Source organism: Staurois parvus, unplaced genomic scaffold (genome assembly GCF_062004578.1).
Source record: "Staurois parvus isolate SC_StPar_1 unplaced genomic scaffold, SC_StPar_1.0 ptg000626l, whole genome shotgun sequence".
Taxonomy (NCBI): domain Eukaryota; kingdom Metazoa; phylum Chordata; class Amphibia; order Anura; family Ranidae; genus Staurois; species Staurois parvus.
This window is the reverse complement of record NW_028318422.1, coordinates 300,544-323,300: the sequence shown is the minus strand read 5'-3', so window position 1 is coordinate 323,300 and position 22,757 is coordinate 300,544. Positions and strand designations below refer to the sequence as shown.

General features: G+C 40.7%; 1 protein-coding gene across 2 annotated transcripts in view; it reads right to left on the bottom strand.

The window, feature by feature from the left end:
• The window catches only part of LOC149449356 (citron Rho-interacting kinase-like), a 201,808-nt gene that overhangs the window by 72,928 nt on the left and 106,123 nt on the right, over positions 1–22,757 (bottom strand). For both annotated transcript variants that reach the window (XM_089693340.1, XM_089693341.1), the window contains exons 24-25: positions 19,787–19,984; positions 15,798–15,991 (exon numbers count right to left, since the gene is read on the bottom strand). In XM_089693340.1, the coding sequence (XP_089549466.1) occupies positions 15,798–15,991; positions 19,787–19,984 (392 nt within the window). The remainder of the gene's footprint in view (positions 1–15,797; positions 15,992–19,786; positions 19,985–22,757) is intronic.

Sequence of the window (22,757 nt, the reverse complement as noted above, 5' to 3'; positions counted from 1 at the left end):
TAAAGGCTTTGGATATCTTTTTATATCCTTTTCCGTCTTTATAAAGTTACATTACCTTGTTCGGCAGGTCTTTTGACAGTTCTTTTTTGCTCCCATGACTCATTATCTAACCTGTTCAATACATCCTTTTAGGAGCTAACAAACTCATTGACTGCAATTTCAAAAGCCACAGATGTGGAAAATCAACATTTAATTGCCATTTTAACCTGTGTGTGTCACCTTTTGTGCCTGTACCAAGGACAAACATTTCATGGTATGTAAACTTTTCATCAGGGCCATTTGGGTGAAAAGGAGACAGACAACTATGTGATAATAAATGGCTTCATGCTATCACTAACCTATAAATAAAAGACAGTTATTGGCATGGTCAGTCATATTTTCAATAACAATGCCAAAATTTAACGATTTCTGTTAAAGTATGCAAACTTTTGAGCACAACTCTACATAAATATCTATAACACATAATTAAAATTGAGCTGTAATAGCGTTTAATGAGCTCCCTATACAATTATTGGTATCTTCATTGTATATATACATGGCATCTTCAAATAAATATATATATATATATATATATATATATGGCTCTGCTCTATTCCCTACCAAATACCTTTTATCACAAATCTTCAAAATTATTATCGAAGAGCAGCTGCCACCAATATGTGTAATCTCATGACAAAAACCATAAAAGTAAAAAAAAAATAGTGAAAGCCTCCAATATCCAAATTATACACAAAAACATATAGGGCACATAGCAAAAACATGTGTGTTTATATATAATATAGTGCATATAGCAAAACATGTGCATTAACATATAATATAATGCATTTAGCAAAAACATGTGCAATTACATATAGTATATTCAAATAAACATGCACAAATTGTAAATCTCACTTGAATTAAAAGAAAATATTTCATATATATAAAGTAACCAACTGTTTCCTAAATAATATGTGATCATTCCACAGAACAATCCACTAAAGTGTATAGTTACTGTACGTGCTCAGCAAATAGAGCCTTTGAGAAAGTCCAGTATGGACACAATGTGTCAGGTGGGCGGAGCAGTTGAACGTCATCATGCAGTGCAGGGTCAAGGCACCATCTTGAATTTCCTATATATAACATGGCTTTCTATGAATAGGATGCTAGCTTTTAAATAACTTTGTAAGTGCAATTTTACAAACTACTTTTGGGTTTTATACTATGGAACTTTTTTTTTTTACCCCTTTGAGTATCCTGGGATGGAGATTTTTCCAGTGGAAAAGTAGCTAACAGCAGCTCTGAGAGAAGTACCTAGAGAGCAAATAGGTTGCAATCAAGCACCATCTGAACTCCTGTTTTTAATAGTGGGGTCCAAGCGAAAAGGTGAGGGTATATTCATTAGAGCACTGTGGTGGTATTGAGGAACATGCTGTTTTTAGCCTAGACATATTTATTATTTTTAAATCAACACAGTCCTATCTTTATTATTTTTAACCTGCTTTCAATGGCCCTTCAGTATATTAAAGCCATCTCACACCAGTCGATGAATACACAGCTACTGAACTGGAGAATGCCTCATATTTAGAAATCTAAAATATACACACTTGTTTACCAATACAGTGCTGACATATGTATGAAAACTTACAAATATTTTATTTACCTGTACTACGCATAAATGGGAGAAAACATTTTAGTGAAAATACTAGTAAATAGTAATACAAAATCATATGTATTAAACAAACTAAACTGCATTTTTCTCTGTTTGTTATAAAAATACAGTATATTCAGAGTAGTTTTAAAACGTTTACCAAATGATGGCCTAGTAAGTGCAAAAAAATTATTTTGCTATGCAAAGAGGATAAAACGTCAATGTTGAGTAAACAGTGGTTTAACAAAATTTCAAAACTTGGTCTGATCATAAAAGTTTTCATTACCCCGAACACAAAAGGGTTGACGGCAGAAACTCCACTTGAGGCTAAAAAAAAATTGTTACCCAATAAATGTATTAAGAGCATAAGCATGGGATGCGACAAAACAAATTAAGGATTTTCTCCTTTACTAAATTTAACTCCATTTGGGATAATCCCCTTTTTCCTGAAATTTGTAAACTACAGGGATTCCAGTGATGAGAAAAAACAGGAATATCTATGACAGTGGTACTTTAAAATCTTCTGCACAATTAGTGGCAGAGCTTGAGATTAAACCTAAGTGGTTTTTATCAATATCTCCAATTTAGGAACTCTATTCAAGCTCAGACTAACTTGGAATTGGTTTATTTTTCCTCCATGCCTCTCATTAACACTATAGTTAATGCATCATCAACTAAGGGATCAATTTTGGACACCTACAGTACTATGGATTATTAGATCAATTCCTCTTGAGGTTTCCTTTGCTATGTAGGTCTTGATGGGAGACAGATATAGGCTCTATTCCTAATTCTAGCAGGGTAGATATTCTACAATACCTTCAGAGTAACATTGGCCTGAAAAATGACCCTTGATGTGCTAGATGTGAACGCAGAACTAGGTCCCCTGTTCATCTTCTATGGCATTGTCTCAAATTGAGAAGATACTGAGCTGAGGTGACAGGGACTCTTAACAGGCTTTTTGAGGTTAACCCTCTTATCTATTTACTTGGCCATGTGGATTTATCTTTAACTGATCAGAAACTAAGACTCACTGTTTTGAGAGCATTATTTATAGCCCGTAGACAAATTGTACTCAAGTGGACTTCCTCTTAGCCCCCTTCTCTATCTGAATGGATAACAGAGCCTAGGAAATATATTCTCGTTGAAAAACATACCTACTATCTCACGAACTCTATGTGGAATTTTGAACCAATATGGTCAAAGTGGTCAGGGTGTATGTATCCTAATTTTTTATAAAGATCATTTGTTAATTACTCTATTATGATAACTGCAATCCTTCCCCCCTGCAGGGGTTTCCTTCCTCCTTTTCTTTGCTTTGGTTTTCAACAGTGTGTCTGTTGTGTTGTTGGATTGCTTGTTCCACCCTGCGAGGCGAGTAGTTATTTTGTTTTTGCATTTTTGTCTGTAAAATGGAAATTTGTTTTTCCATTCCTTCCACTGATACAAGGCACTACTCCTCCCACTGACACAAATAGCAGGGCAATAATTTCTGCACTGACAACAATGATGGGGCACTATTTCTTCACTGATACCAATGATGGGGCACTATTCCACCCACTGACACCAGTGATGGGGCTCTATTCCTTCCAATGATGGGGTGCTATTTGCTCCACTGATACCAATGATGGAGAAATATTCCTTCACTGATACCAATGATGTGGCACTATTCCTTCCAATGATGGGGCACTATTTGCTCCACTGATACCAATGATGGGGAACTATTCCTTCACTGATACCAATGATGGGGCACTATTCCTTCACTGATACCAATTATGGGGCACTATTCCTCCGCCTAATACTAAAGAACACAGTTTACTTCCTCTAATGCCAGGACATTTTCTACTCCCACTGGCCACAGTCTGGCCCCCCTAAATCTGAATAACACTAAACCGGCCCTTTGTTTAGAAATTTTGGAGACCCTTGGCATAGAAGATCAGCAAGTTGTAAGGCAGTCCAGCCTAAAAGATATTGTCTAAATACAAGGGCAATCTGTATTCTTACTTTAAAGTGGTTCTAAACCCAGATGTTTCCCACACCTTGAAGCACACCATCACCAATTAATTTTTAATGTAAATACTTCAAAAATAAGTAGCCAAATAAAGCTTTAATTTTGGGTCAAGTGACTTTTTTTTCCTCCTTCCCCTCTGCATGGTCTGGGGTGGGGCTAAGCTGCAGCAAGGCAAGTGGCCTGGTCACCTCAACACCTGCCTGTGGGACAGATTGGAGGCTTGAGTGACAGCTCCACTTTGTTCAGCATCATCAGCCTGATAAGGCCGAAGTGACATCACCAGATCAAGTGATCCGCTTTGTTGCCCCATGTTTCCCTTCTGCTAAGGGCACACAGACATTTAAAGTGTTATTAGAAAGGTTTTACAGATATTTTAATATTAGTCATCTGCTTGGGTTTTTCTTTCTTATCTGTGAAGTAATCCAGCATTAACACTTCCACTTTGCTTTTGTTTAGTTTTGTCTAATAAAAACCGATTACTGCTGTTCTCTGTGCTTGACAAGGTGACTTGTCTTGCATCAACCTCCTGTAGTTTTCTGCAGGCATCCTACAGTGGGTGGACCTGCTGGATGCCTCCTGGACCTCTACTCTATGCAAAAGCATGTGCACCACACCGATGATGTCGCCGTTACTTCTAGGTAATATCATGGTTTGCAAAGATATTTTGTGTCCACAAAGGAAGAAATATATATTTTTCTGCTAGGAGTTCAGATTTAAATCTAGATAGGAAGCACATATTTTATCAGAAAAAATATTTTAGAAGCTTTAATAACCTTTTTTATCTGCTTGCATAGTTTTATGTTAACATTTGAATACAGACTTGCTTTACCTGTAGAAAGTTAAACATAGGATTTTTTTTTTTTGCATTCACCACAAAATTCTTTCCTTGTTGTCCACTGTGGGACATAGCAAGTCTTAAAGTGACACTATGTGCTGGGTGTCCAGTGCAACCCTGTGCCTCTACGGAGGGGTGGGCTCCCTCCAGACATACCTGCTCTCAATCTATCCATTATTATATATGCACTCCTACTATGGGGTCTGTCAAAAACCATAGATTTAAGACTGTAGATAAAACTGAGGAGCCGTGAATTGGCTCTGCAGCTTTGCATGTATTTGCAAATGTGTGCAAAGTAAACCCCTGTTTTTAACGTGAACTGTTACACAAGACAAATCAGTTTGTTGCAGGATGGCTGGTAAGTTGAGCTGATAATTGTCCTTTGTTGTTGTTTAAAAATGACACTAAACTCAAATTTTTTCTTTAATATAAGATAAATGCGACATGTCTATAACATGAATGTATCTTCTATCTCTCTTTTCCTTTGATCCATCTCTGAAATGCAAGCTTTGCTGTTCTCATCTGCCCCCCTTGTCGGCTGTTCCCCGTGATGGACTACCATTTACCTGCAGACACATTCAGATCTATGGGAATTGTAGTATACATAGACCAGAGCATATGACCAGAAATAACAGCACCACTCACTCTATATTAGTAGCCCTAAGAGGTGCATCAGTGGAAGATAGGGAGCATGCACAATACAAAAAAGAAGCCTGAAAACAAGAGACTTTTTAAACGTATACTTGATAGTTTAGAATGATTAAAAAAAAAAAAAGCCATAAAGTATCACTTTAATTATTACTTGGATTATACTAAAGGCTACAGGAGAAATGGATATTTTCAAAAGGAAAAAAAAAGTAAATCAGTCCAGAATAACCCCTCCTCCTCCTACTACTAGCATGGCACAGTTTTGTACACAGAGGGGTGTCCCTCAACATACTCCAAGAAAAGGATTTTACAGCAAGTTAAAAAATCCCATTTTCTTTCTCGTCCACTTAGGGAAGCCTTTACCTTCAGGATGCCGGAAAGCAGACCAACTGAGGGGGTTACACAGCTAAAAGAAAACACAGCTAATAAATGTGAAAAGCCCCAAGAAAGCAACAAAGAACTTGGGACTGCCTGCAGCTCAAAAACCAACCTAAAGGACTCTACATCCAAAGCTGGCAACAAATGAGGCCAAAATGTCCACCTGGCAGAACTTAAACATGTTAACAGAAGACCAGGTAGCAGCCTGCAAAACAGGGAAAGAGTGGCTTGGTGCCAAAAAGCCCAAGAAGCACTTACACATAGTAGTGACAGCACCTTGACAGGGTTATAAAGGTCTGTTTGAGACACCTACAGGTGGTGGAACAAGAAGCGTGAGCACCCCTTCAGGGTACATGTGGGATGACAATGAGGTGATCAGTCTTTCTGAGATGAACTGTTGCAGAGAGATAGTCTCTTACAGCCTGAGCCACTTCCAGACAATGAAGAAAAACTTTCCTCTTGGTGAACTAGAGCTGGACAAATGGAAGAACAATGCCCTAATTAAAGTGGCAGTAAACGTTTTTTTAATACTTTTACCTGCAGGTAAGCTTATAATAAAGCTTACTGTTAGGTAAAATAAACATCTCCCAAACATGCACCATTTAGAAGAAATTCATTCTATTTTTGAGAGCAGGTGCATGTGTTCTGAATGAACAGCATACCTGTACCATTTCTTCAGCACTGTGACGTCATCTCAGCTCGGCCAGTCAGGCAACCAGAGCTCGCAAACCTGGGAGGAAGACAGGGTAAAGATGGAAGCCTCTACAGCGGTGATAGCATGCCGCTGGAAGGCTTTGTTTTAAGGTAAGTCCTTCATTTTTTTTTTTTTATTTAAATATTTATTAAATTTTTCATATTAATACAAAAACCCAAAAAGGGAAATAATTCTCATACAAATAAACATTTATAACATTTCTACCTTTCCCTTACTAAAAACTCTTTTCTTTCCCATCCCACTACCCCCCCTTCCCGCCCCTCATCCCCCCCCCTCCCCCTCTGCAGACTCTAGCCCATTCTAATCTCTTGAGGCTTGTTAATTATTTGCTAACATCCTAGTTCATATTTTCCTATATTTCTCTTTCAATCCTGCTCTTTCCCACTTTTCCCATCTCCTAAAATAAACTCTCATCCTATCTTCCTGCATATGGTATGATCTTTCCATTCTACCTATCTGGTTTACTCTATTAATCCAGTCTTCCTCCTTCGGTACCTCAGATTTCCGCCAAAACTTAGGTATCAGCCCTTTTGCCGCATTCAAGAAGTACCATATACCTGAATCTTTATATTTATTTACAGATGTCTCCACATTGTGTAGGAGGCATGTCGTTGGGTCTAACCCTATGTCAATTTCAGTTATTTCTTCAATCAATTTAACTATTGTCTTCCAAAAAGCCTGGATTTTCGGACATTCCCACCATATGTGAAACACCGTGCCTATCTCTCCACATCCTCTCCAACACATATTTGTATTTTCCCCATTCATTTTGTGCTCTACACTCGGTGTAATGTGCCATCGTGTCACACACTTATAGTTAACCTCAACCTCTCTCATACTAACATTATCGTGTATCAATCTAAACATCTTTCTCTGTCTATCTTCATGAAACCCAACTCCCATATCCCTTTCCCATTTTGTTATAAAAATTAACTTTGTGTTTGTGTCTAATTCTGTGAGTATTCTATACACTTTTGAAATACCGTGCTTCCCATCCCTACATGTCTCTAACAACCTTTCAAACATATTCCACTCCTGTTTTGATCTCAGGGGTTTCGGTAGATTTCCAATAAAACATTTCAATTGATGATATTTCCACTCATCTATTCTAATAAAAATATCTCCCTTCTTCTCTATTAAATCTTTAAGTGATCTCAATTCCCCCTCCACCAAAACATCTCTCAGTTGGGTATCCTCCTTTCTAAACCATCTCCCTGATATCTTATTCTTTCCCGGGGGAAAGTACTCAGTATTTGTGAGCGGCATTAATATAGAATTAAATTCCCATTTCATGTTTTTGTGTAAATTGTCCCATACCCTAAAGACATTTAAAGTGTAGATACTTGTGCTTTCTTTAATTCCCCTGAACTGTGGTGGAACCCATATCATCTGACTCAATCTAATGCCACTAAGATCATTTTCAATTGTTACCCAGCTTTTCCCCTTATGGTTAAATGTCCAGTCATATATTCTTGCTAAAACCACTGCTTTATAGTATCTCTTGACATCTGGTAGACCCAATCCCCCTTTCTCTTTAGTCCTACTCAATGTTTCATACGCTATTCTAGGTTTTTTATTCTTCCATATGAATCTTAACATTTTTTTCATTATCTTAAAGAAGGCTTCTGGAATTTTGATTGGTACCATTTGAAATCTATACAGTATTTTAGGCATAATTACCATTTTGACTAGGTTTATACGTCCTATCCAGGATGGATTTCCTCCTTCTAGTCTTTTTAAATCTTCCCTGATCTCATTTATCAAAGAGATATAATTTAATCTATACAAATGCTTAGATGAGGCAGTGAGTTTTATTCCTAGGTATTGTATCTCTTTTTCTCTCCATATAAAGGGGAATTCTTTTTGTAGTTTTTCTTTTTCATTCTTTGATATATTAATATTCAGGATCTCTGTTTTCGTTGGATTAATTTTTAAATTTGATAGTTCACCGTACTCCTTCAGAATCTTCATTATATTTGGGAGAGTTATTCGGGGATTCCCCACATAGAACAATAAGTCGTCCGCAAAGGCAGCTACTCTATGTTCTATGGATTCTATCTGAATTCCTTTACCGATCCACTATTTCTTATTATTGACAACAGAGGTTCGAGTGACAATACATATAGCAGAGGGGACAGTGGACAGCCCTGTCTTGTACCATTAGACATTCCAATGGGTTCTGATCTCTCCCCATTTACCGTGATGATTGCAGTAGGCTCCCTATATAATTTACTTATCCACTCGCCTATTCCCAGCACTTTTAAGTTGTCCATCATAAAGCCCCAGTCCACTCTATCAAATGCCTTCTCTGCATCAATTGACAAGAGCACCACCGGGGCTTTCTCTTTTCTACTTTTCTGAATAAGCATCAGGGTTCTCAAGCCGTTATCTCTACCTTCTCTCCCCGGTACAAAGCCCACCTGATCTCCATGGATCCATTCAGGCATCAGATCCCTCAACCTGTTTGCTAACACCTTTGCATACAGTTTAGTGTCTGTGTTCAATAATGAGATAGGTCTATAGCTGGAGCACTGAGATGGATCTTTTCCCTCCTTGTGAATAAGTACTACATGGGCCTGTAGGGATTCTCTCCTCACTTCCATCCCACCTCCCAGAGCATTCATATATTTCTCCAGCTTGGGTAACAGTACTTCACTAAATTTCTTATAGTACTTAACTGTATAGCCATCCGGGCCTGGGCTTTTTCCCCCCCCCTGTGCTTTTTAATGCTATTTTAATTTCTTCCTGGGAAATTTCTGCGTCTAGGGAGTTCAACTGTGCTTCACTTAGTTTTGGTAATCCCGCATTTTTTAAGTATGTCATCTTTTTTTCATTAGTTCCCTCTTGAGCTACTTTTAGAGGGCCTTGGGGACTAATATTATATAACTTTTTGTAATACTCCGTAAACACTTTAATAATCTCTTTATTTGAGTGGGCCAACTCCCCCTTTGAACTTTTTATCTTTTCTATATAGTTCCTATTTTTCTTTTTATTCAAAGCTCTCATTAGATGTCTTCCTGGTCTGTCTCCCCATCTATATCTCTCGTTCAAAACCCTGTTGTATACTCTTCTCTTCTCCTCATCCATCAACCTCTCTAGCTCATCTTTTTTATCCAATAACTTCTGTCTCGTATCTTTTGTTATTTTCTTCTTATGGATCTGCTCCAAGTCCAATATTTCTTTTAAAAGCCCACTGACCTTCTCTCTTCTTTCCTTTTTCTTCCTTGCTCCTGCCGCAATCAAGATTCCTCTTATGAATACCTTGTGGCTTTCCCAGACTGTAGCTATCGATACTTCCTCTGTTTCGTTCTCCTTAAAGTATACCTTAATCTCTTTCTCAATTTTCTGAACTACATCCTCATCCAGAAGAAGAACCTCATTTAACCTCCACCCTAATCCTCCAGTCCACCTTCTTCCCCATCCCATTTTCATTACGACCGGAGCATGATCCGAGAACGTCCTTGTCTCTATGTCAATTTTAACCAGATGATCTATAAGTTGATGGTCTATTAAGATGTAGTCTAATCTCGAATATATCTCATGTGCATTAGAGAAGAAGGTATAGTCTCTGTCTTTCATATGCATTATTCTCCAGGTGTCCACTAGTTGATATTCATGCATCACTTTTTTCAAAGCTCTCAGAGACCTACTCCTCTCTCTTTGCACGGAAGAGGTATTATCCTTTTGTTTGTCCATACAGAAATTTAGGTCTCCAGCTACTATCAAGCGCCCTTTTTTGAATTCCATTAATTTTTTCAACAGACCCTTCATATACATCTCCGGATTTTTATTAGGGCAGTATATATTGGCTAAAGTACACTCAATCCCCTGAAGTCTACCTTTTAAGAATAAAAACCTCCCCTCCGGGTCGGTTCTTCTATCCTCCAGCTCAAATCTCATATTCTTTGCCAAGCCTATTGCAACCCCTTTTGCTCTTTTAATTGGAGAATCTGCATAGTACCATGTTGGGTAGTGTTTGGATTTCAATTTCACGTTTGCCTCTATCTCAAAGTGCGTCTCCTGTAAAAATACCACTGACGTAGCCCTATGATGTAACTCATTAAACAACCTAAATCTCTTCCCTGGACAACTCAGCCCGTTCACATTATAGGTTATAAACTGTATTTCTTCCATCATTCCCAATTAACTCCATCTCTCTTCCAGATTGCCTCTTCCTCTTTATCCCTTCTGTCATGCAGAGAATTGACCCAATACCTCCTCCCTTCCCTCCCACCCAACTCCATCCCCTCCCCCCTCCCTCCCATTCTCCCAACCCGCCCCCCCTCCCTCCCCCCCCCCTCCCGCCCCCCATTTTTTTAGGCCTTCAAATTGCCTATCAATCATTTGTGGGTATAAGACCACCTTTGATTTTTTTTTTTTTTAAAACCTTGGGGTTGAACTCCTCCCATGTACAGCTTTCCCACCTCCAACCACCCCCGATTACCCTCGTTCTCTCCACATCTTTCCACTTTTGCGGTGCGGTTGAAAGAGATAGAGAGGAATATAAAAAAAAAAAAAATCACATTATCCCCTCTAACTCCTCCCTACCTCACCCCTACCTACTGTCTGCCATTCCTCTTCTCCCCCGTTGCCTGTCTCTCCCTCTGTTTCCCACCCAGTAATCCTTATTCTGTGAAATTCCAGTCTATCGCAGAAGTCTCTCAAGTCCTCAGGAAATCTCAGATATGCTGTTACACCATTCTTCCATCCGATTAAACACTCTAGGTTACCCCATCTATATTGAACATTCCGTGTTCTCATCTGCTCTAATAGGGGTTTCAAGGATCTCCTTCTCCACAATGTCTCATACAATAAGTCCGCAAATATCTGAATATTTATATCTCCATACTTAATAGTTGTTCTTCCTTTAGTCCTTTTCCAAATCTCTTCCTTATCTCCATAATTATGCAGCTGAACAATTACATCTCTAGGTTTTGCCTTCTCATTACCATGATGGAACTTTCCTGTTCTATATACTCCATCCAATTTAATTACATCTGTTTCAGGTCTGTCCATAATGGAGTTTGACATTTTACAGACTATTTCTTGAAGTTCTCTCCCTTTCAAATTTTCTGGGATTCCTCTTATCCTCAAGTTGCTTCTCCTATTCCTGTTCTCTTGTACTTCTATTTTATACAGCAATTGTTTCTGCGTATTCCTCATCATAGCAGCCCTTTTTTCTAGGCCTGAAATAAATTGGGTGTGTTTATTAATTTTTTCCTCCATTTCTTCCATTCTCTTTAGCAGGTGCCCTAGATCCTGTCGAATATTTGTCATTTCTTGCTTAAAAGTTTTTTCCAAGTTTTTAAACATTTCGGCCATCTCTCTTTTATTCGGCACTTGTAAATCCTTTTCAAGATCTTTCCTCTCTGGGTTTTCTATCGACTGTCGGCTGCTACAATTCAGGCCCAGTGTCAATCTGGGGCTATTTTCCAAACTGGTTTCCATTTCCCCTTTTTCATTGCCACTATGTGCCCTTTCTGGAGTCACATTCCCCTGGGAGGTATATTTTTTAATTGTACCCGTCTGGGACCCTTTGAGCCCACTTCCTTTAACGCTTTTATTCTTTATACCTCCTGTGCAAGCTGTACTCTTTACGAGAGGGAAACTTTAGACTGTATATTGGGGCATTAATTTTGGTCAGATCTCTCTAATATCACTTAGCAATTTCTCTTTCTCTCTTCTTTCTTTTATTTTCTTTTCACTTTCCAGAACTCCCTGGGAATCCCCCTTCACTCTTTTATAGGCAGCTCATTTCCCACAATCCAGGACACATATATAATTACACATGGGTTCTTCACTCACCCTCCTTCACTTGCTCATCAAATGAGGCGACCCAGATCCACAGCCGTCCCTTTGTTTCTCCTGGATTGTGTCTCTGGGGGATTCCTGCAGGGTCTCCTGTTGCTTGGAGCTATGTGTCCTCTTCTGTACAGCAGGTTTAGGAACTCTTCCAGCCTCTCCCCTCTCCTGTCAGGGAACCGGCCGGCGTCTCAGCTACCCAGAGCTCCTTTGCGGCCACCAGCGTGCTCCCGCCGCACTGCTCAGTTTCCCCGGCAACCCGACAGCTGATCTCGGGTCTCTGCAGCGTGATCCCTTCTCGGAGCTCCGTGCCCGCTCCTGCTCTCCTCCTCCTTCACCGCGCCGGATTCCCACCTCCAGGAGACCCCATTCAGGTAGGGCACCGCAAGTAAAGTCCTGAGGGTTCTCAGGGTGGTCAGATCGGGGATTGTCGGAGAGCACTCACATCGTGCTCTCCAACGCCGTCATGTTTAGGCTCCGCCCCCGTCAGGGATGATTTACTAACCATTAAGATTGTACCTAAGTAGACACGGTAAGTCCTTCATAATGTGTCCTTCATAATGTGCTAGTATGAGATGAATGCTAACACATTATGACATTACCTTGCAGGGGATTTTTTTTTAAGTTGTGGTTTACTACTGCTTTAAGATGATAAGCAGAAACTAACTTAGGAAAACGGAGTCCTGGGATTCAACACCACCTTAACAACCAAAAAGGGATTCTTTGCAGGATAAGGCTTCCAGTTCAGACACCTGATGATTGCTACAAGAAAAAACACCTTTTGGATGAGAGTAGAAAGAGGAATGTCTGTAATAGGTTTGAATGGCCATTTCTGAAGTGCAGAGGACCAGATTCAGGTCCCACGGAGTCATTAGGGACTGGATGGGGAGCTTTATGTTGGACCCCCTATACTAAAAGGTCTTAATCAAGCACTGAGATGCCAATGATCTCAGAACTAGGACAGAAAGGCCAGAAACTTGACCCTTGATAGTGTTGAGAGAGAAAACTCTATTTAGAGAGGGAAAAGACTTCACAGTGTGATCTTTAGGTTTCTTTGCTGAGGAACATGGGTGCTCTTTCCACCAGTAGCATCCTTGAAAATATCATCAAGGGCCAGTCAGAAAAGACAATGTCCCTTAAAGGTCATGTGGATCAAAAGCTTCCTGCACAGGTTCAGTAGTCCAGCACTTTAGCCAAAGTGACCTACACATATGGACCAATATGAGACACATGCTAGAAATGAATCACTATAGCATCTTGTTAAGAAGGGAAACTGTTGGGGAAGCTTTTGTACAGAAGTGCTGCATTCCCACTGTGAAGCCAAGTTGATACAGTGCTAATAAGTGCTTGGGGGAGTAAATAACTTATCAGGGAAAGTCAGGCTTATCCATCAGTTTTAAAATGTTGCCTACTGCATCAATAAGAGCCAAACCAGTCTCTTATTTTTGAGTAATATCATTTGACTGTGACTCTTTAGGGGTGAGTCATCAGTCAAGGACTGAGGTGTTTTTCAGAATTAGACAGCCTATGCAGTCAGTGGCTCTGAAGCCACCAAGGCCTTGTGCAAATCAGATATAGAATATCTTAACCACCGCCCGCCATATAGTAATATGACGGACGCAAGGCGGTTCTCTCGTTCTGGGAGGACGTCATATGATGTCCTCCCATTCTCACCGCGCATGCGCGACTCAGGAAGCGCACAGCGCGGCAATCGGCAGTGCGCTGTGTCCCTTGGACACAGCGGATCATCGATCACGGAAAGAGCTGAAGATTTCGGCTCGGTCATGTGATCAGCTGTGTCCAATCACAGCTGATCACATGTAAACAGGGAAATGCCGGTTATCGGCATTTCTCTCCTCTCGAGCTGTCACGCTGACAGCTCGTGAGGAGAGGAGAGCCGGTAATCGGCTTTCCGCGGAGGGGACATGTACACAGATCATCAGAGCACTGATGATCAGTGTAGCCCCAGCAGTGCCACCTGTCAGTGACCATCAGTGCCTTGTATCAGTGCTTATCAGTGCCTCGTGTCAGTGCCCATCAGTGCCACATCAATGCCACATCAGTGCCTACCAGTGCACATCAATGCCACATATCAGTGCCCATCTGTGGTGCCAGTCAGTGCCACCCATCAATGCCAATCAGTGCCACCTATCAGTGCTGCCTATCAGTGCTGCCAATCAGTGCCGCCAGTCAGTGCCGCCAGTCAGTGCCGCCTATCAGTGCCAGTCAGTGCCGCCTATCAGTGCCAGTCAGTGCCGCCTATCAGTGCCAGTCAGTGCCGCCTATCAGTGCCAGTCAGTGCCGCCTATCAGTGCCAGTCAGTGCCGCCTATCAGTGCCGCCTTTCAGTGCCCATCAGTGATGCCTGTCAATGCCTATCAGTGCCACCTACCAGTGCCTCCTCATCAGTGCCCATCAGTGCCACCTATCAGTGTCCATCAGTGCAGCTTATCAGTGCTCATCACTGCAGCCTCATTAGCGCACATCAGTGAAGTTGAAAAATCAATTATTTAAAAAATTTTATAACAAAACTAAGAAAAAAACTTTTTTTTTTAATTGTCAGTGGTTTTTGGTTTGTTTAAGAAAAAAAAAATAAAACCCCGAGGTGATTAAATACCACCAAAATAAAGCTTTATCTGTCACAAAAAAATGATACAAATGTCATATGGGTACAGTGTTGCATGACCGCGCAATTGTCATTCAAAGTGCGACAGCGCTGAAAGCTGGAAATTGGCCTGGGCAGGAAGGGGGTATAAGTGCCCTGTAGGCTTGTGGTTAAGAATGGGGTGCAGAAGTGCACTTGTGGCTCCTGAAATCACAGTTATCAAACAAACAACATGGTGATTTGGGCAATAAAGTATTGCATTGCAATAAAGTATTGCATTAAAGAGTAGAGGACCCAGCCACACCCAACAGAACATAAAAACTCCAAAAGCAGAGGGTAAATTGACTCCAGCAGTAGACTGCAACTCTTTATGGTTAAGCGCATCAGTCAAGGACTGGAGTAACACTATCTCTGCAACCAATGGCCATGGGCAAATAAAACACAGAAACTGCAGGAGAGAATGTGGAAGCGCATTTGTGGCAAGTAATTGGGTGAGGTGATTTGTGCCATAAAGTAAGCAATGCCATTAGGTGCACTGCAAGCAGTCCTGGAGCCATCAGGGCTGCAGGCTTCATCAACAGATGAAATATGTCCGGCATTCTAGAGCTGGTGTTTGTAATAGTTTTCATTTTGGTTTAAACATATTGGAGATACACTAAGCTAGTTTTATTTTTGTTTTAAACTCCATGATTGTATATCAAATTCCTGCCAGATACACTTGAGGAAAGGTAGAAAATTCCAGGTGTTCTGAACCTGCAAACCTTTTTTAGCTGTGCTGCTGTGTAGCTCCAGAGTGACCAAAGAGCTAGTCCTGGGCAGATGCTGTTGCTACAGGTGATTGAAAGGGAGGGCTGTAACACAAGACTTCACAGACCTTCAGAAACGTGGGTGTGATACTTCTCGTGAGCTCTGTGGTGGATAGGTATTTGTCTGTAATTGAAATTGTGAGCAATTGAAATTGTGGCTGTTGGAGTGATATCATTCACATCTATCCGAAAACCAAACTGATTCATGCTGGTAGTAGGAGTTATCCTGGGCTGGGCTACAGTTTTTTTTCCCAATGTCTAATCCTTCTTTAGGAAGCAGTATAACCTGAAGGTTAAAGACTTCCGGTGTCCCTCAGTGGACAAGAAAGAACTACCTTTATATCATGCAAATACGCATCATTTTGAATCCTTACCTGCCCTGTTTTTCATTATCCAGCAATCTTTGCACCTCTCGAAGTCTGCATTCAAACTGAGTCTTTTCATCCTCTAATGAACTTCTCCAGCTCTCCCACTGGCGTTCCTTTTCCAGCAGCTCATCATTCAGTGCTTCTAGATCCATTACCTGTTCCTCCAACATAGTGCATGTGGTTTTTAGGGCTTCCATTGTCTGCAATTATAACACCACAAATGACAAATTTAACAATTAACAAGAATTCTGGCTATGATCTGTAAACAAAGAGATCTATCATGTGCCTCTCGAGGCTTGAAGCCAATGTTTGCTCTACTTAATCAACTATCACAAACTATTAATCGAAAAAAGGATTTATATAGCACCAACAATTACAATTTACAAAATAAAGGGAGACAGTACATCTAAAATTCAAGGGTTTGGGGGCCCTGCTTACAATCTAAAATATTCTAGCTATGAAAAATGTGCCAGTAACAGAACAAGCGGTTACTACTGCAAATAAAATATTAGGATTCTCTAGAGGGATTGTAGATGCATCAACATTGTAGATGCAACAGGCAAAAAGCCAAGATCATTTATTATAAAGGATAAAGAAATCTAAAGTAAATCTTAAATCTCCTAAAGCAGGGCTTAAAATTTCAAGTCCTGAGCTACTAGTCAGGCCTTAAGAGTTACTCGCCAGCAACAAACACACACAAACAGAGACACCTGTACGTACACACACACACACACACACACACGCAGACATGTACATACACACACATACCCGGTTTCCCCTAAAATAAGACCTACCCCGAAAATAAGACCTAGTGCCATTTTTGGGAATTGCTAAAGTATAAGACCTACGACGAAAATAAGACCTAGCTGTGATCAGGGCTTTTTTTCAGGCGGAACATGGCGGAACGCCATTCCGCCACCTCCGGCACTGGCCTTGCGCACACCAATATCTACTGCCTGTTATAAACACAGAAGCGCGGCTGAAGTGAAAGCACCATCCGCTCCCACAGAACCTCCCTACCTCTGTACTCACTGTGGGACATGGAAGGAAAAGATATCTGCGGGTGCAGTGTGTTTAGGGGTGGGGTATCTCCTCAGGCAGCCTAATGCATGGAAGCTGATACCCCAGGGGTGATCACTGGCCAGTGGTGAAGAGGCGGAGTGGTAAGTGCACTTGGTGCACTGTTTGGGAAAATAGGACCCGAAATGGGAGTTACTATAGAGAGGGGCTGGCTGCTGACAGCTGTGTTTTGCAAAGCTAACTAACCACAGGAGGGCAGTGGAGAGGGAGGGGGGATGTGCAAAGGTGAGCTGCAGTCAGGTGTTGCAGAGGTAAATTGAGTTTGGCAAGTTGCAGACAGTGTGCATAGGTGAGCTGCAGCTGGGGGGGGGGGGGCAGAGGTGAGCTGAGTTGCAACCCACCTTTGCACCCCCCAGCCACAACTCAGCTCTGCACCCCCTGGCCACTGATCACCTCTGCATTACACGTCTGCAACTTACCCCTTCACCCTGTCTGTGGCTCATATCTGCACCCTGTCTGAAACTCACCTGCCAAGTCACCCCTGCAACACCTGACTGCAGCTCACAACGGTCATCAACCGGCCCTCTCCATAGTAACTCTCATCCATAACTGCCTGCAGCTCACCTCTGCACCCCCTGTCCACACCTGGATATTTAAAAAATAAGACCTACAACAAAAATAAGACCTACTGTGTTTTCTTGAGCCAAAAAGGATATAAGACAGTGTCCTATTTTCGGGGAAACACGGTACACACACAGAAACATATAAAAATGTAAGCATGTGTAATGCGTTTTGGCACGTCAAACGCTTGGGCATCAATTTATTTTCAATGGCCAGAATAATTTACACCTAGCATTAATGAACGTTTACGCACATCAAGCGTGTTTTTTCTGCCAAAATGCAGATGCTATTTGATGTGCTGGCACTGGGCTTTTTTCTGCTTCTAAACTTATCTAAATGTCTATGTGTGCATGGACACATGGGCTAACATGCATGGGCACTTAGAGGCAGAGAAAAAATAAGCCAGACCCCACTAGAGCGTTAAAACATCCATTGTGCACAAGGTCTTAATTTTCAAAGTTGACTGCAGTGTTCCTTTAGGTTACCGGTTGACACTTGTATGAAGTCCTGAAATTACTGTTGCTCAGACAAATTTAACAAACAGGAAGTGACAGATACAAACATTTTATTCTCCCCACACACCTGCCATGAATTTTAATCAGTTTTTATGAATATTAAAAATAATTTAAAAAAAAAAAAAGTCAGAAATTCAGTTGAAGGTGTTTCATACAGTATATGAAAGAAAATAAAAATGTAAAATTAAAGGTTGTCAAAATCAATACTTTTATTTTGACCTGTCATGGGTAGGCCATATAGCGGCATTTAAACTGGTCATAGCACCCAACATTTTAGACATCTTTCAGACATTCCCATTGAGATCTCTAAAAATCTAGAAAGGATCATAAGACACCATGTCTACTACAGAGCTGCCTTGTTAGGTTAAATGAGGGCGTGGTTTTACACTTCTGACAAACAGTGGGTGACTCTTGAATGCTCTGAGCTCATTAATGGGGGCATTGCTTTTAGCTAAGGCACCTCACATGCCCATGCATATACCACACCACCCCATTGTAACAGCCACTCTCCAAGTATGGAGCCATTCCCTACAACATCAACAGGATCCAATGTCCATGTCAGTTGATGAGCTCCCATTGCAGGTATTTGAACTTGTTAAGCCCATCCTTGCTTCCTTGAGAGGACTAGGATATAGTACATGGAAGGATGTCCCGTTGAAACAAGATCCAGAGATATATTTAAACCGATGCAGCTAAATCATCTTCTGCGGACTTTTAAGGATAGAGTAGTACATTTAGATCGCAGGGTGTGGAATTATATTCACAATCCCCTAGCCACCAAAGAAGGGATCTCGTGGTTCTATACCCCTATGCAAACACAACTGAGAATGACCAAATCATTGTCCCAACTTACTGTAACTGGGAGAAGGATATAGGCCACACCTTTACAGATAAGAAATGGGAGACAGCTTTTAAAGCACTCTTCACAGCATCTCATCTACTTTTCATTGGGAAACTGCCTTAAAGATAGCCCACCGCTGGCACCTCACACCATTTAAGTTTGCAACTATGTACCCTTCACTTTCTCCTGAATGCTGGCATAAATGTGGGCAGAAAGGAAATCTCTTTCATGTACTATGGCAATGTAAGTCTATAATTAGCTTTCGGAATTCTGTTTTTGTTTTGATTTCCACCATTGTGGGCATACTAACTCCTCCTACCCCTCATTGGCATTTTTAGGCCTGGAAATAGGAAGCTTTCCCATACCACTACGAATGATATATACTAACAGCAGCATGCTTCACGATACTAAGTAAATAGAGGCTAGATTTCTCACCTAACTTGTCGGAAGTCATACATAGGGTTCATTTGCCTAGTTTTTATGAATGTTTTTATGCTTCCCGTACTGAAAGTATGGAGATATTTAGGCGGGAATGGGATCCTTGGATACCTGCCTATAGGCTTAAATATATTTTCTAAATTTGCTGGTTGTTCCACGTACCTTTACCCTCCACAATGTGTCGGCCCATTGAAAGACGTATTGATAAAAGTACAACAGCGATTCTTGTAATTTCTTCCTTATTCTTTTCCTACTTGGTTTCTATTGTTCTTCTTCTTTGTATAAATATTATGTTGTTGGACAGTTGTGGATCCAGTCAAACAGGCTTGGTGAGAACACTATGTTGCATATCTATGCATTGATATTTAGTATTATGTTACCTTATTATTGTAATGTGTCAAATAAGTACAGTATATGTGCCCAGACTGCCATTTGTGCCAATTTGGAGAATTTGTTCTTGTTGAAATCTCAATAAAAAACCAATGTGTTAAAAAAAAAAAATCAATCCTTTTGATCAAGTGGAAAACATGTACTTTGTCCGAAAGAAGAAAACACCATACCTGTTTCTGACTAGTGAGCTGCATCTCCCGCTCTGTAATTTCACGTCTCAGGTGATCTACTTCACTTCGGAGTTGTAGAATTTCCTCTGCAGCTTCTGAAACATCACTCAACTGTTTGGTCAGAAAGAAGTTTTGATTGTTTAGCTCTGCATTTTCTTCGCTCATACGGTTCAGTTGATCTTCCAGATCTGTCAGAACCTAGCATACCAAAAAAAATGTAAGTATAGCGATACACTTCTTACTGACAGAAAGGCTATGGTTCATTTTACAAAGACAAACTCACAGAAGTAGATGTGATTGTTTTCTTTTGGGTGATGTCAGAATAGTGTTCTGACACTATGGAGTTGATTTATTAAATTGGAGAGTGCAAAATCTAGTGCAGATGTGCATGGTAGCCAATCAGCTTCTAACTTCAGCTTGTTCAGTTAAGCTTTCACACAAAAAAAACCCTGGAAGCGTTTTGGTTTCTATGCAGAGCTGCACCAGATTTTGCATTCTCCAGGTTTTAGTAAATCAACCCCAATGCATGTCTTCAAAGAAACACAACGTATGTCTCATACTACTGAGCTGCATCACAGGTTTGATTTCTGTCACAGGATGGAGTGCTAGATTTCTGTGCTCCACAAGGGAAAATTGATTCCTATTCAAAAAAATATTCAATGGATGTGATTTATAATTTCAGTAGTTAAATCCTAAAGTAGACTTATCAACAAATATGTAAAAGCAATTTTGCAGCATTGCAAAGTGGTAAGCTGTAAATCCTAAAAGGGTCATTGAGGGTGGATACAATAATTATTACAGCTGCTTAATAATGTGGAGAAGGTGCAGATGCCATGACTACCATATAACCACAGAGGATTTGTCAGCCAATACAAGTGAAGGGATGGACGCTGCTCAACCGACCCCAAGAGTCCAATGTTGAGGAATGACCTCAGCCACCGTTCTGGCCAGGCCCTCTAACACGTTTCGCTCTCTAAGAATGTAAAGCTGACCATAGACAGATTGAAATTGAGCTACTTCGGCAGGGACCGGACAAATTTCAATTTATGGGCAGTTGGTTGTACGGCTATAGCAGCCAGCAGTGATCATTGTATTCTGACGGTATTCTGACGGCTGGGAAACCGCCCACTGCCAGAACACAAAAGTTCCACGGGAGAGGTTACCCCATCAACACTGACTGTGCTGACTGGGAAACCGAGCAATTTTCTTTCATGCAACCCATTGTTGGCCTGCTTAATTTTCTCCTGAAAATTTAGAACAAAAAGTAAGGGAATGTCTCCCCAGCAGGACACAGATCTCAAAAAATTTTAAAAAAACTACAGGAGTTTTCACCCTTCCCTTCTGTATTCAAAACTTGAAGCTAAACTTGAGCCTTGCACAGTTGTAAAGGCTCTCTGCTGTACTGAAATTTCTTAGGGCATTTCTGAATGTAAATTGGAATGCCCTCTCTCCCAGACTAATATCCACCCATCAAAGCTTTTTTTTATTTTACATAACTCCTCTCAAAAGCCAGTCCACGAATTGCATAAGAGCTGATGGCTCTTGAAAGGTATACGTTTTTAGGAAGCTATGCATAGTCCCCGGCTGGCCCCTCCCACCAGCCATGATCTGATTGCATTGCATAAAGAAACACAGAGACCCAGGGGATGATGTCACTGGGTCCAAAATAATGTAAACTTTTAAGTAAAAAAAATATTAGTTAAGGAGAAAAAAAGGCGGAAACAGGGAAGGCAAAGCTGATTAAATGTCAGCATTGAAAGGTCAGTATAAAAATACAGCATACTGAAAGTCCAATATTATACGGAGTAATAAGTACCTTTTCCTTTTTAGGATGAAAAAAAAAATCGCTTCCAAGCAACTCAGGCAAAGCTGCCCACAGACACCCCACAAAATGGGCAGTGATACAAACAGGATTCATTCATCTCAAAATGTCACCTGGAACAATTTCTCCGTTAATCAAAAGAGCTTTTGTTGCAGTCAGTGCTCTTTGGGTAAAAATAATGATCTGGCAAATTTTCTAACTCTTTTCCCCAGGCCATGTAGACAGCGCTATATTGTCAGTCACAGGACCTGAAGGTTGAGCAATTTGTAGCCAACAGAGACCAAAAAATAAATAAAAGGATCTGTACAAATACAGCACAGTAAAAACCCTGCTGTGATTTCACTGGCAGGCGAATCAGCATAGTCATCCCCTGTTGGAAAGAGGCCAAATTCTACATTAGCGTTTGTAGCCTACCCTAACAAATTTTAGATTTTTTTCCAGGACAGTAAGCAGTTTCATTTGGTAGCATATTTGGGTACATGTTTATGAAGTTTATGTTACATTTAAAGTAGAACTAAATACTCTCCATTAACCTACGCTATAGTTATTCCAAAAAACATCAGTGTTTTTTGGCATAACTAAGCCCTACAGAAAGGGAATACCTTTAAACCCCCAAATACTTTGGCAATTTTTTGTTTTGCTAAACGAACACCAGTATTAAAGGTTTTTTTTTTAATCCTGGTTCTCTCATTTGATGCTCTTTTTGGACTTTGTAAGTTTAGGCAATAAGAACATTCTGAGCCTCAACACCACCTTATCCCCATTCAAGACCAAAAACAAATATTCTTTGCCAGGTAAGGCTGACAAGTTCAGACACAAACCATGCAGAAGTAATATAGCTACATGGAAAGCAACTTTGTGGGTGAGAGCAGAGCGAGGAACGTTTCTACTAGGTTCAAATGGCAGCTTCTGGAGAGACAGGGAGAGAACCAGATTCAAAGTCATGGATCAATGGACTGGGGAAACCATATGGGAGATTCCTTGCACAAAGGTCTTAGTCAAGAGAGCATGAAGCCAACGGTCTCTGAAACAGATTATAAAATGCAGAGACATGATAGAGAAGCTCCTGGACTCACATCAGGTGAAGTACATTTGCCATTTCTTTTGATAGACATTGCATGAAGTGGACTTCCTAACCTTGAGCATCGA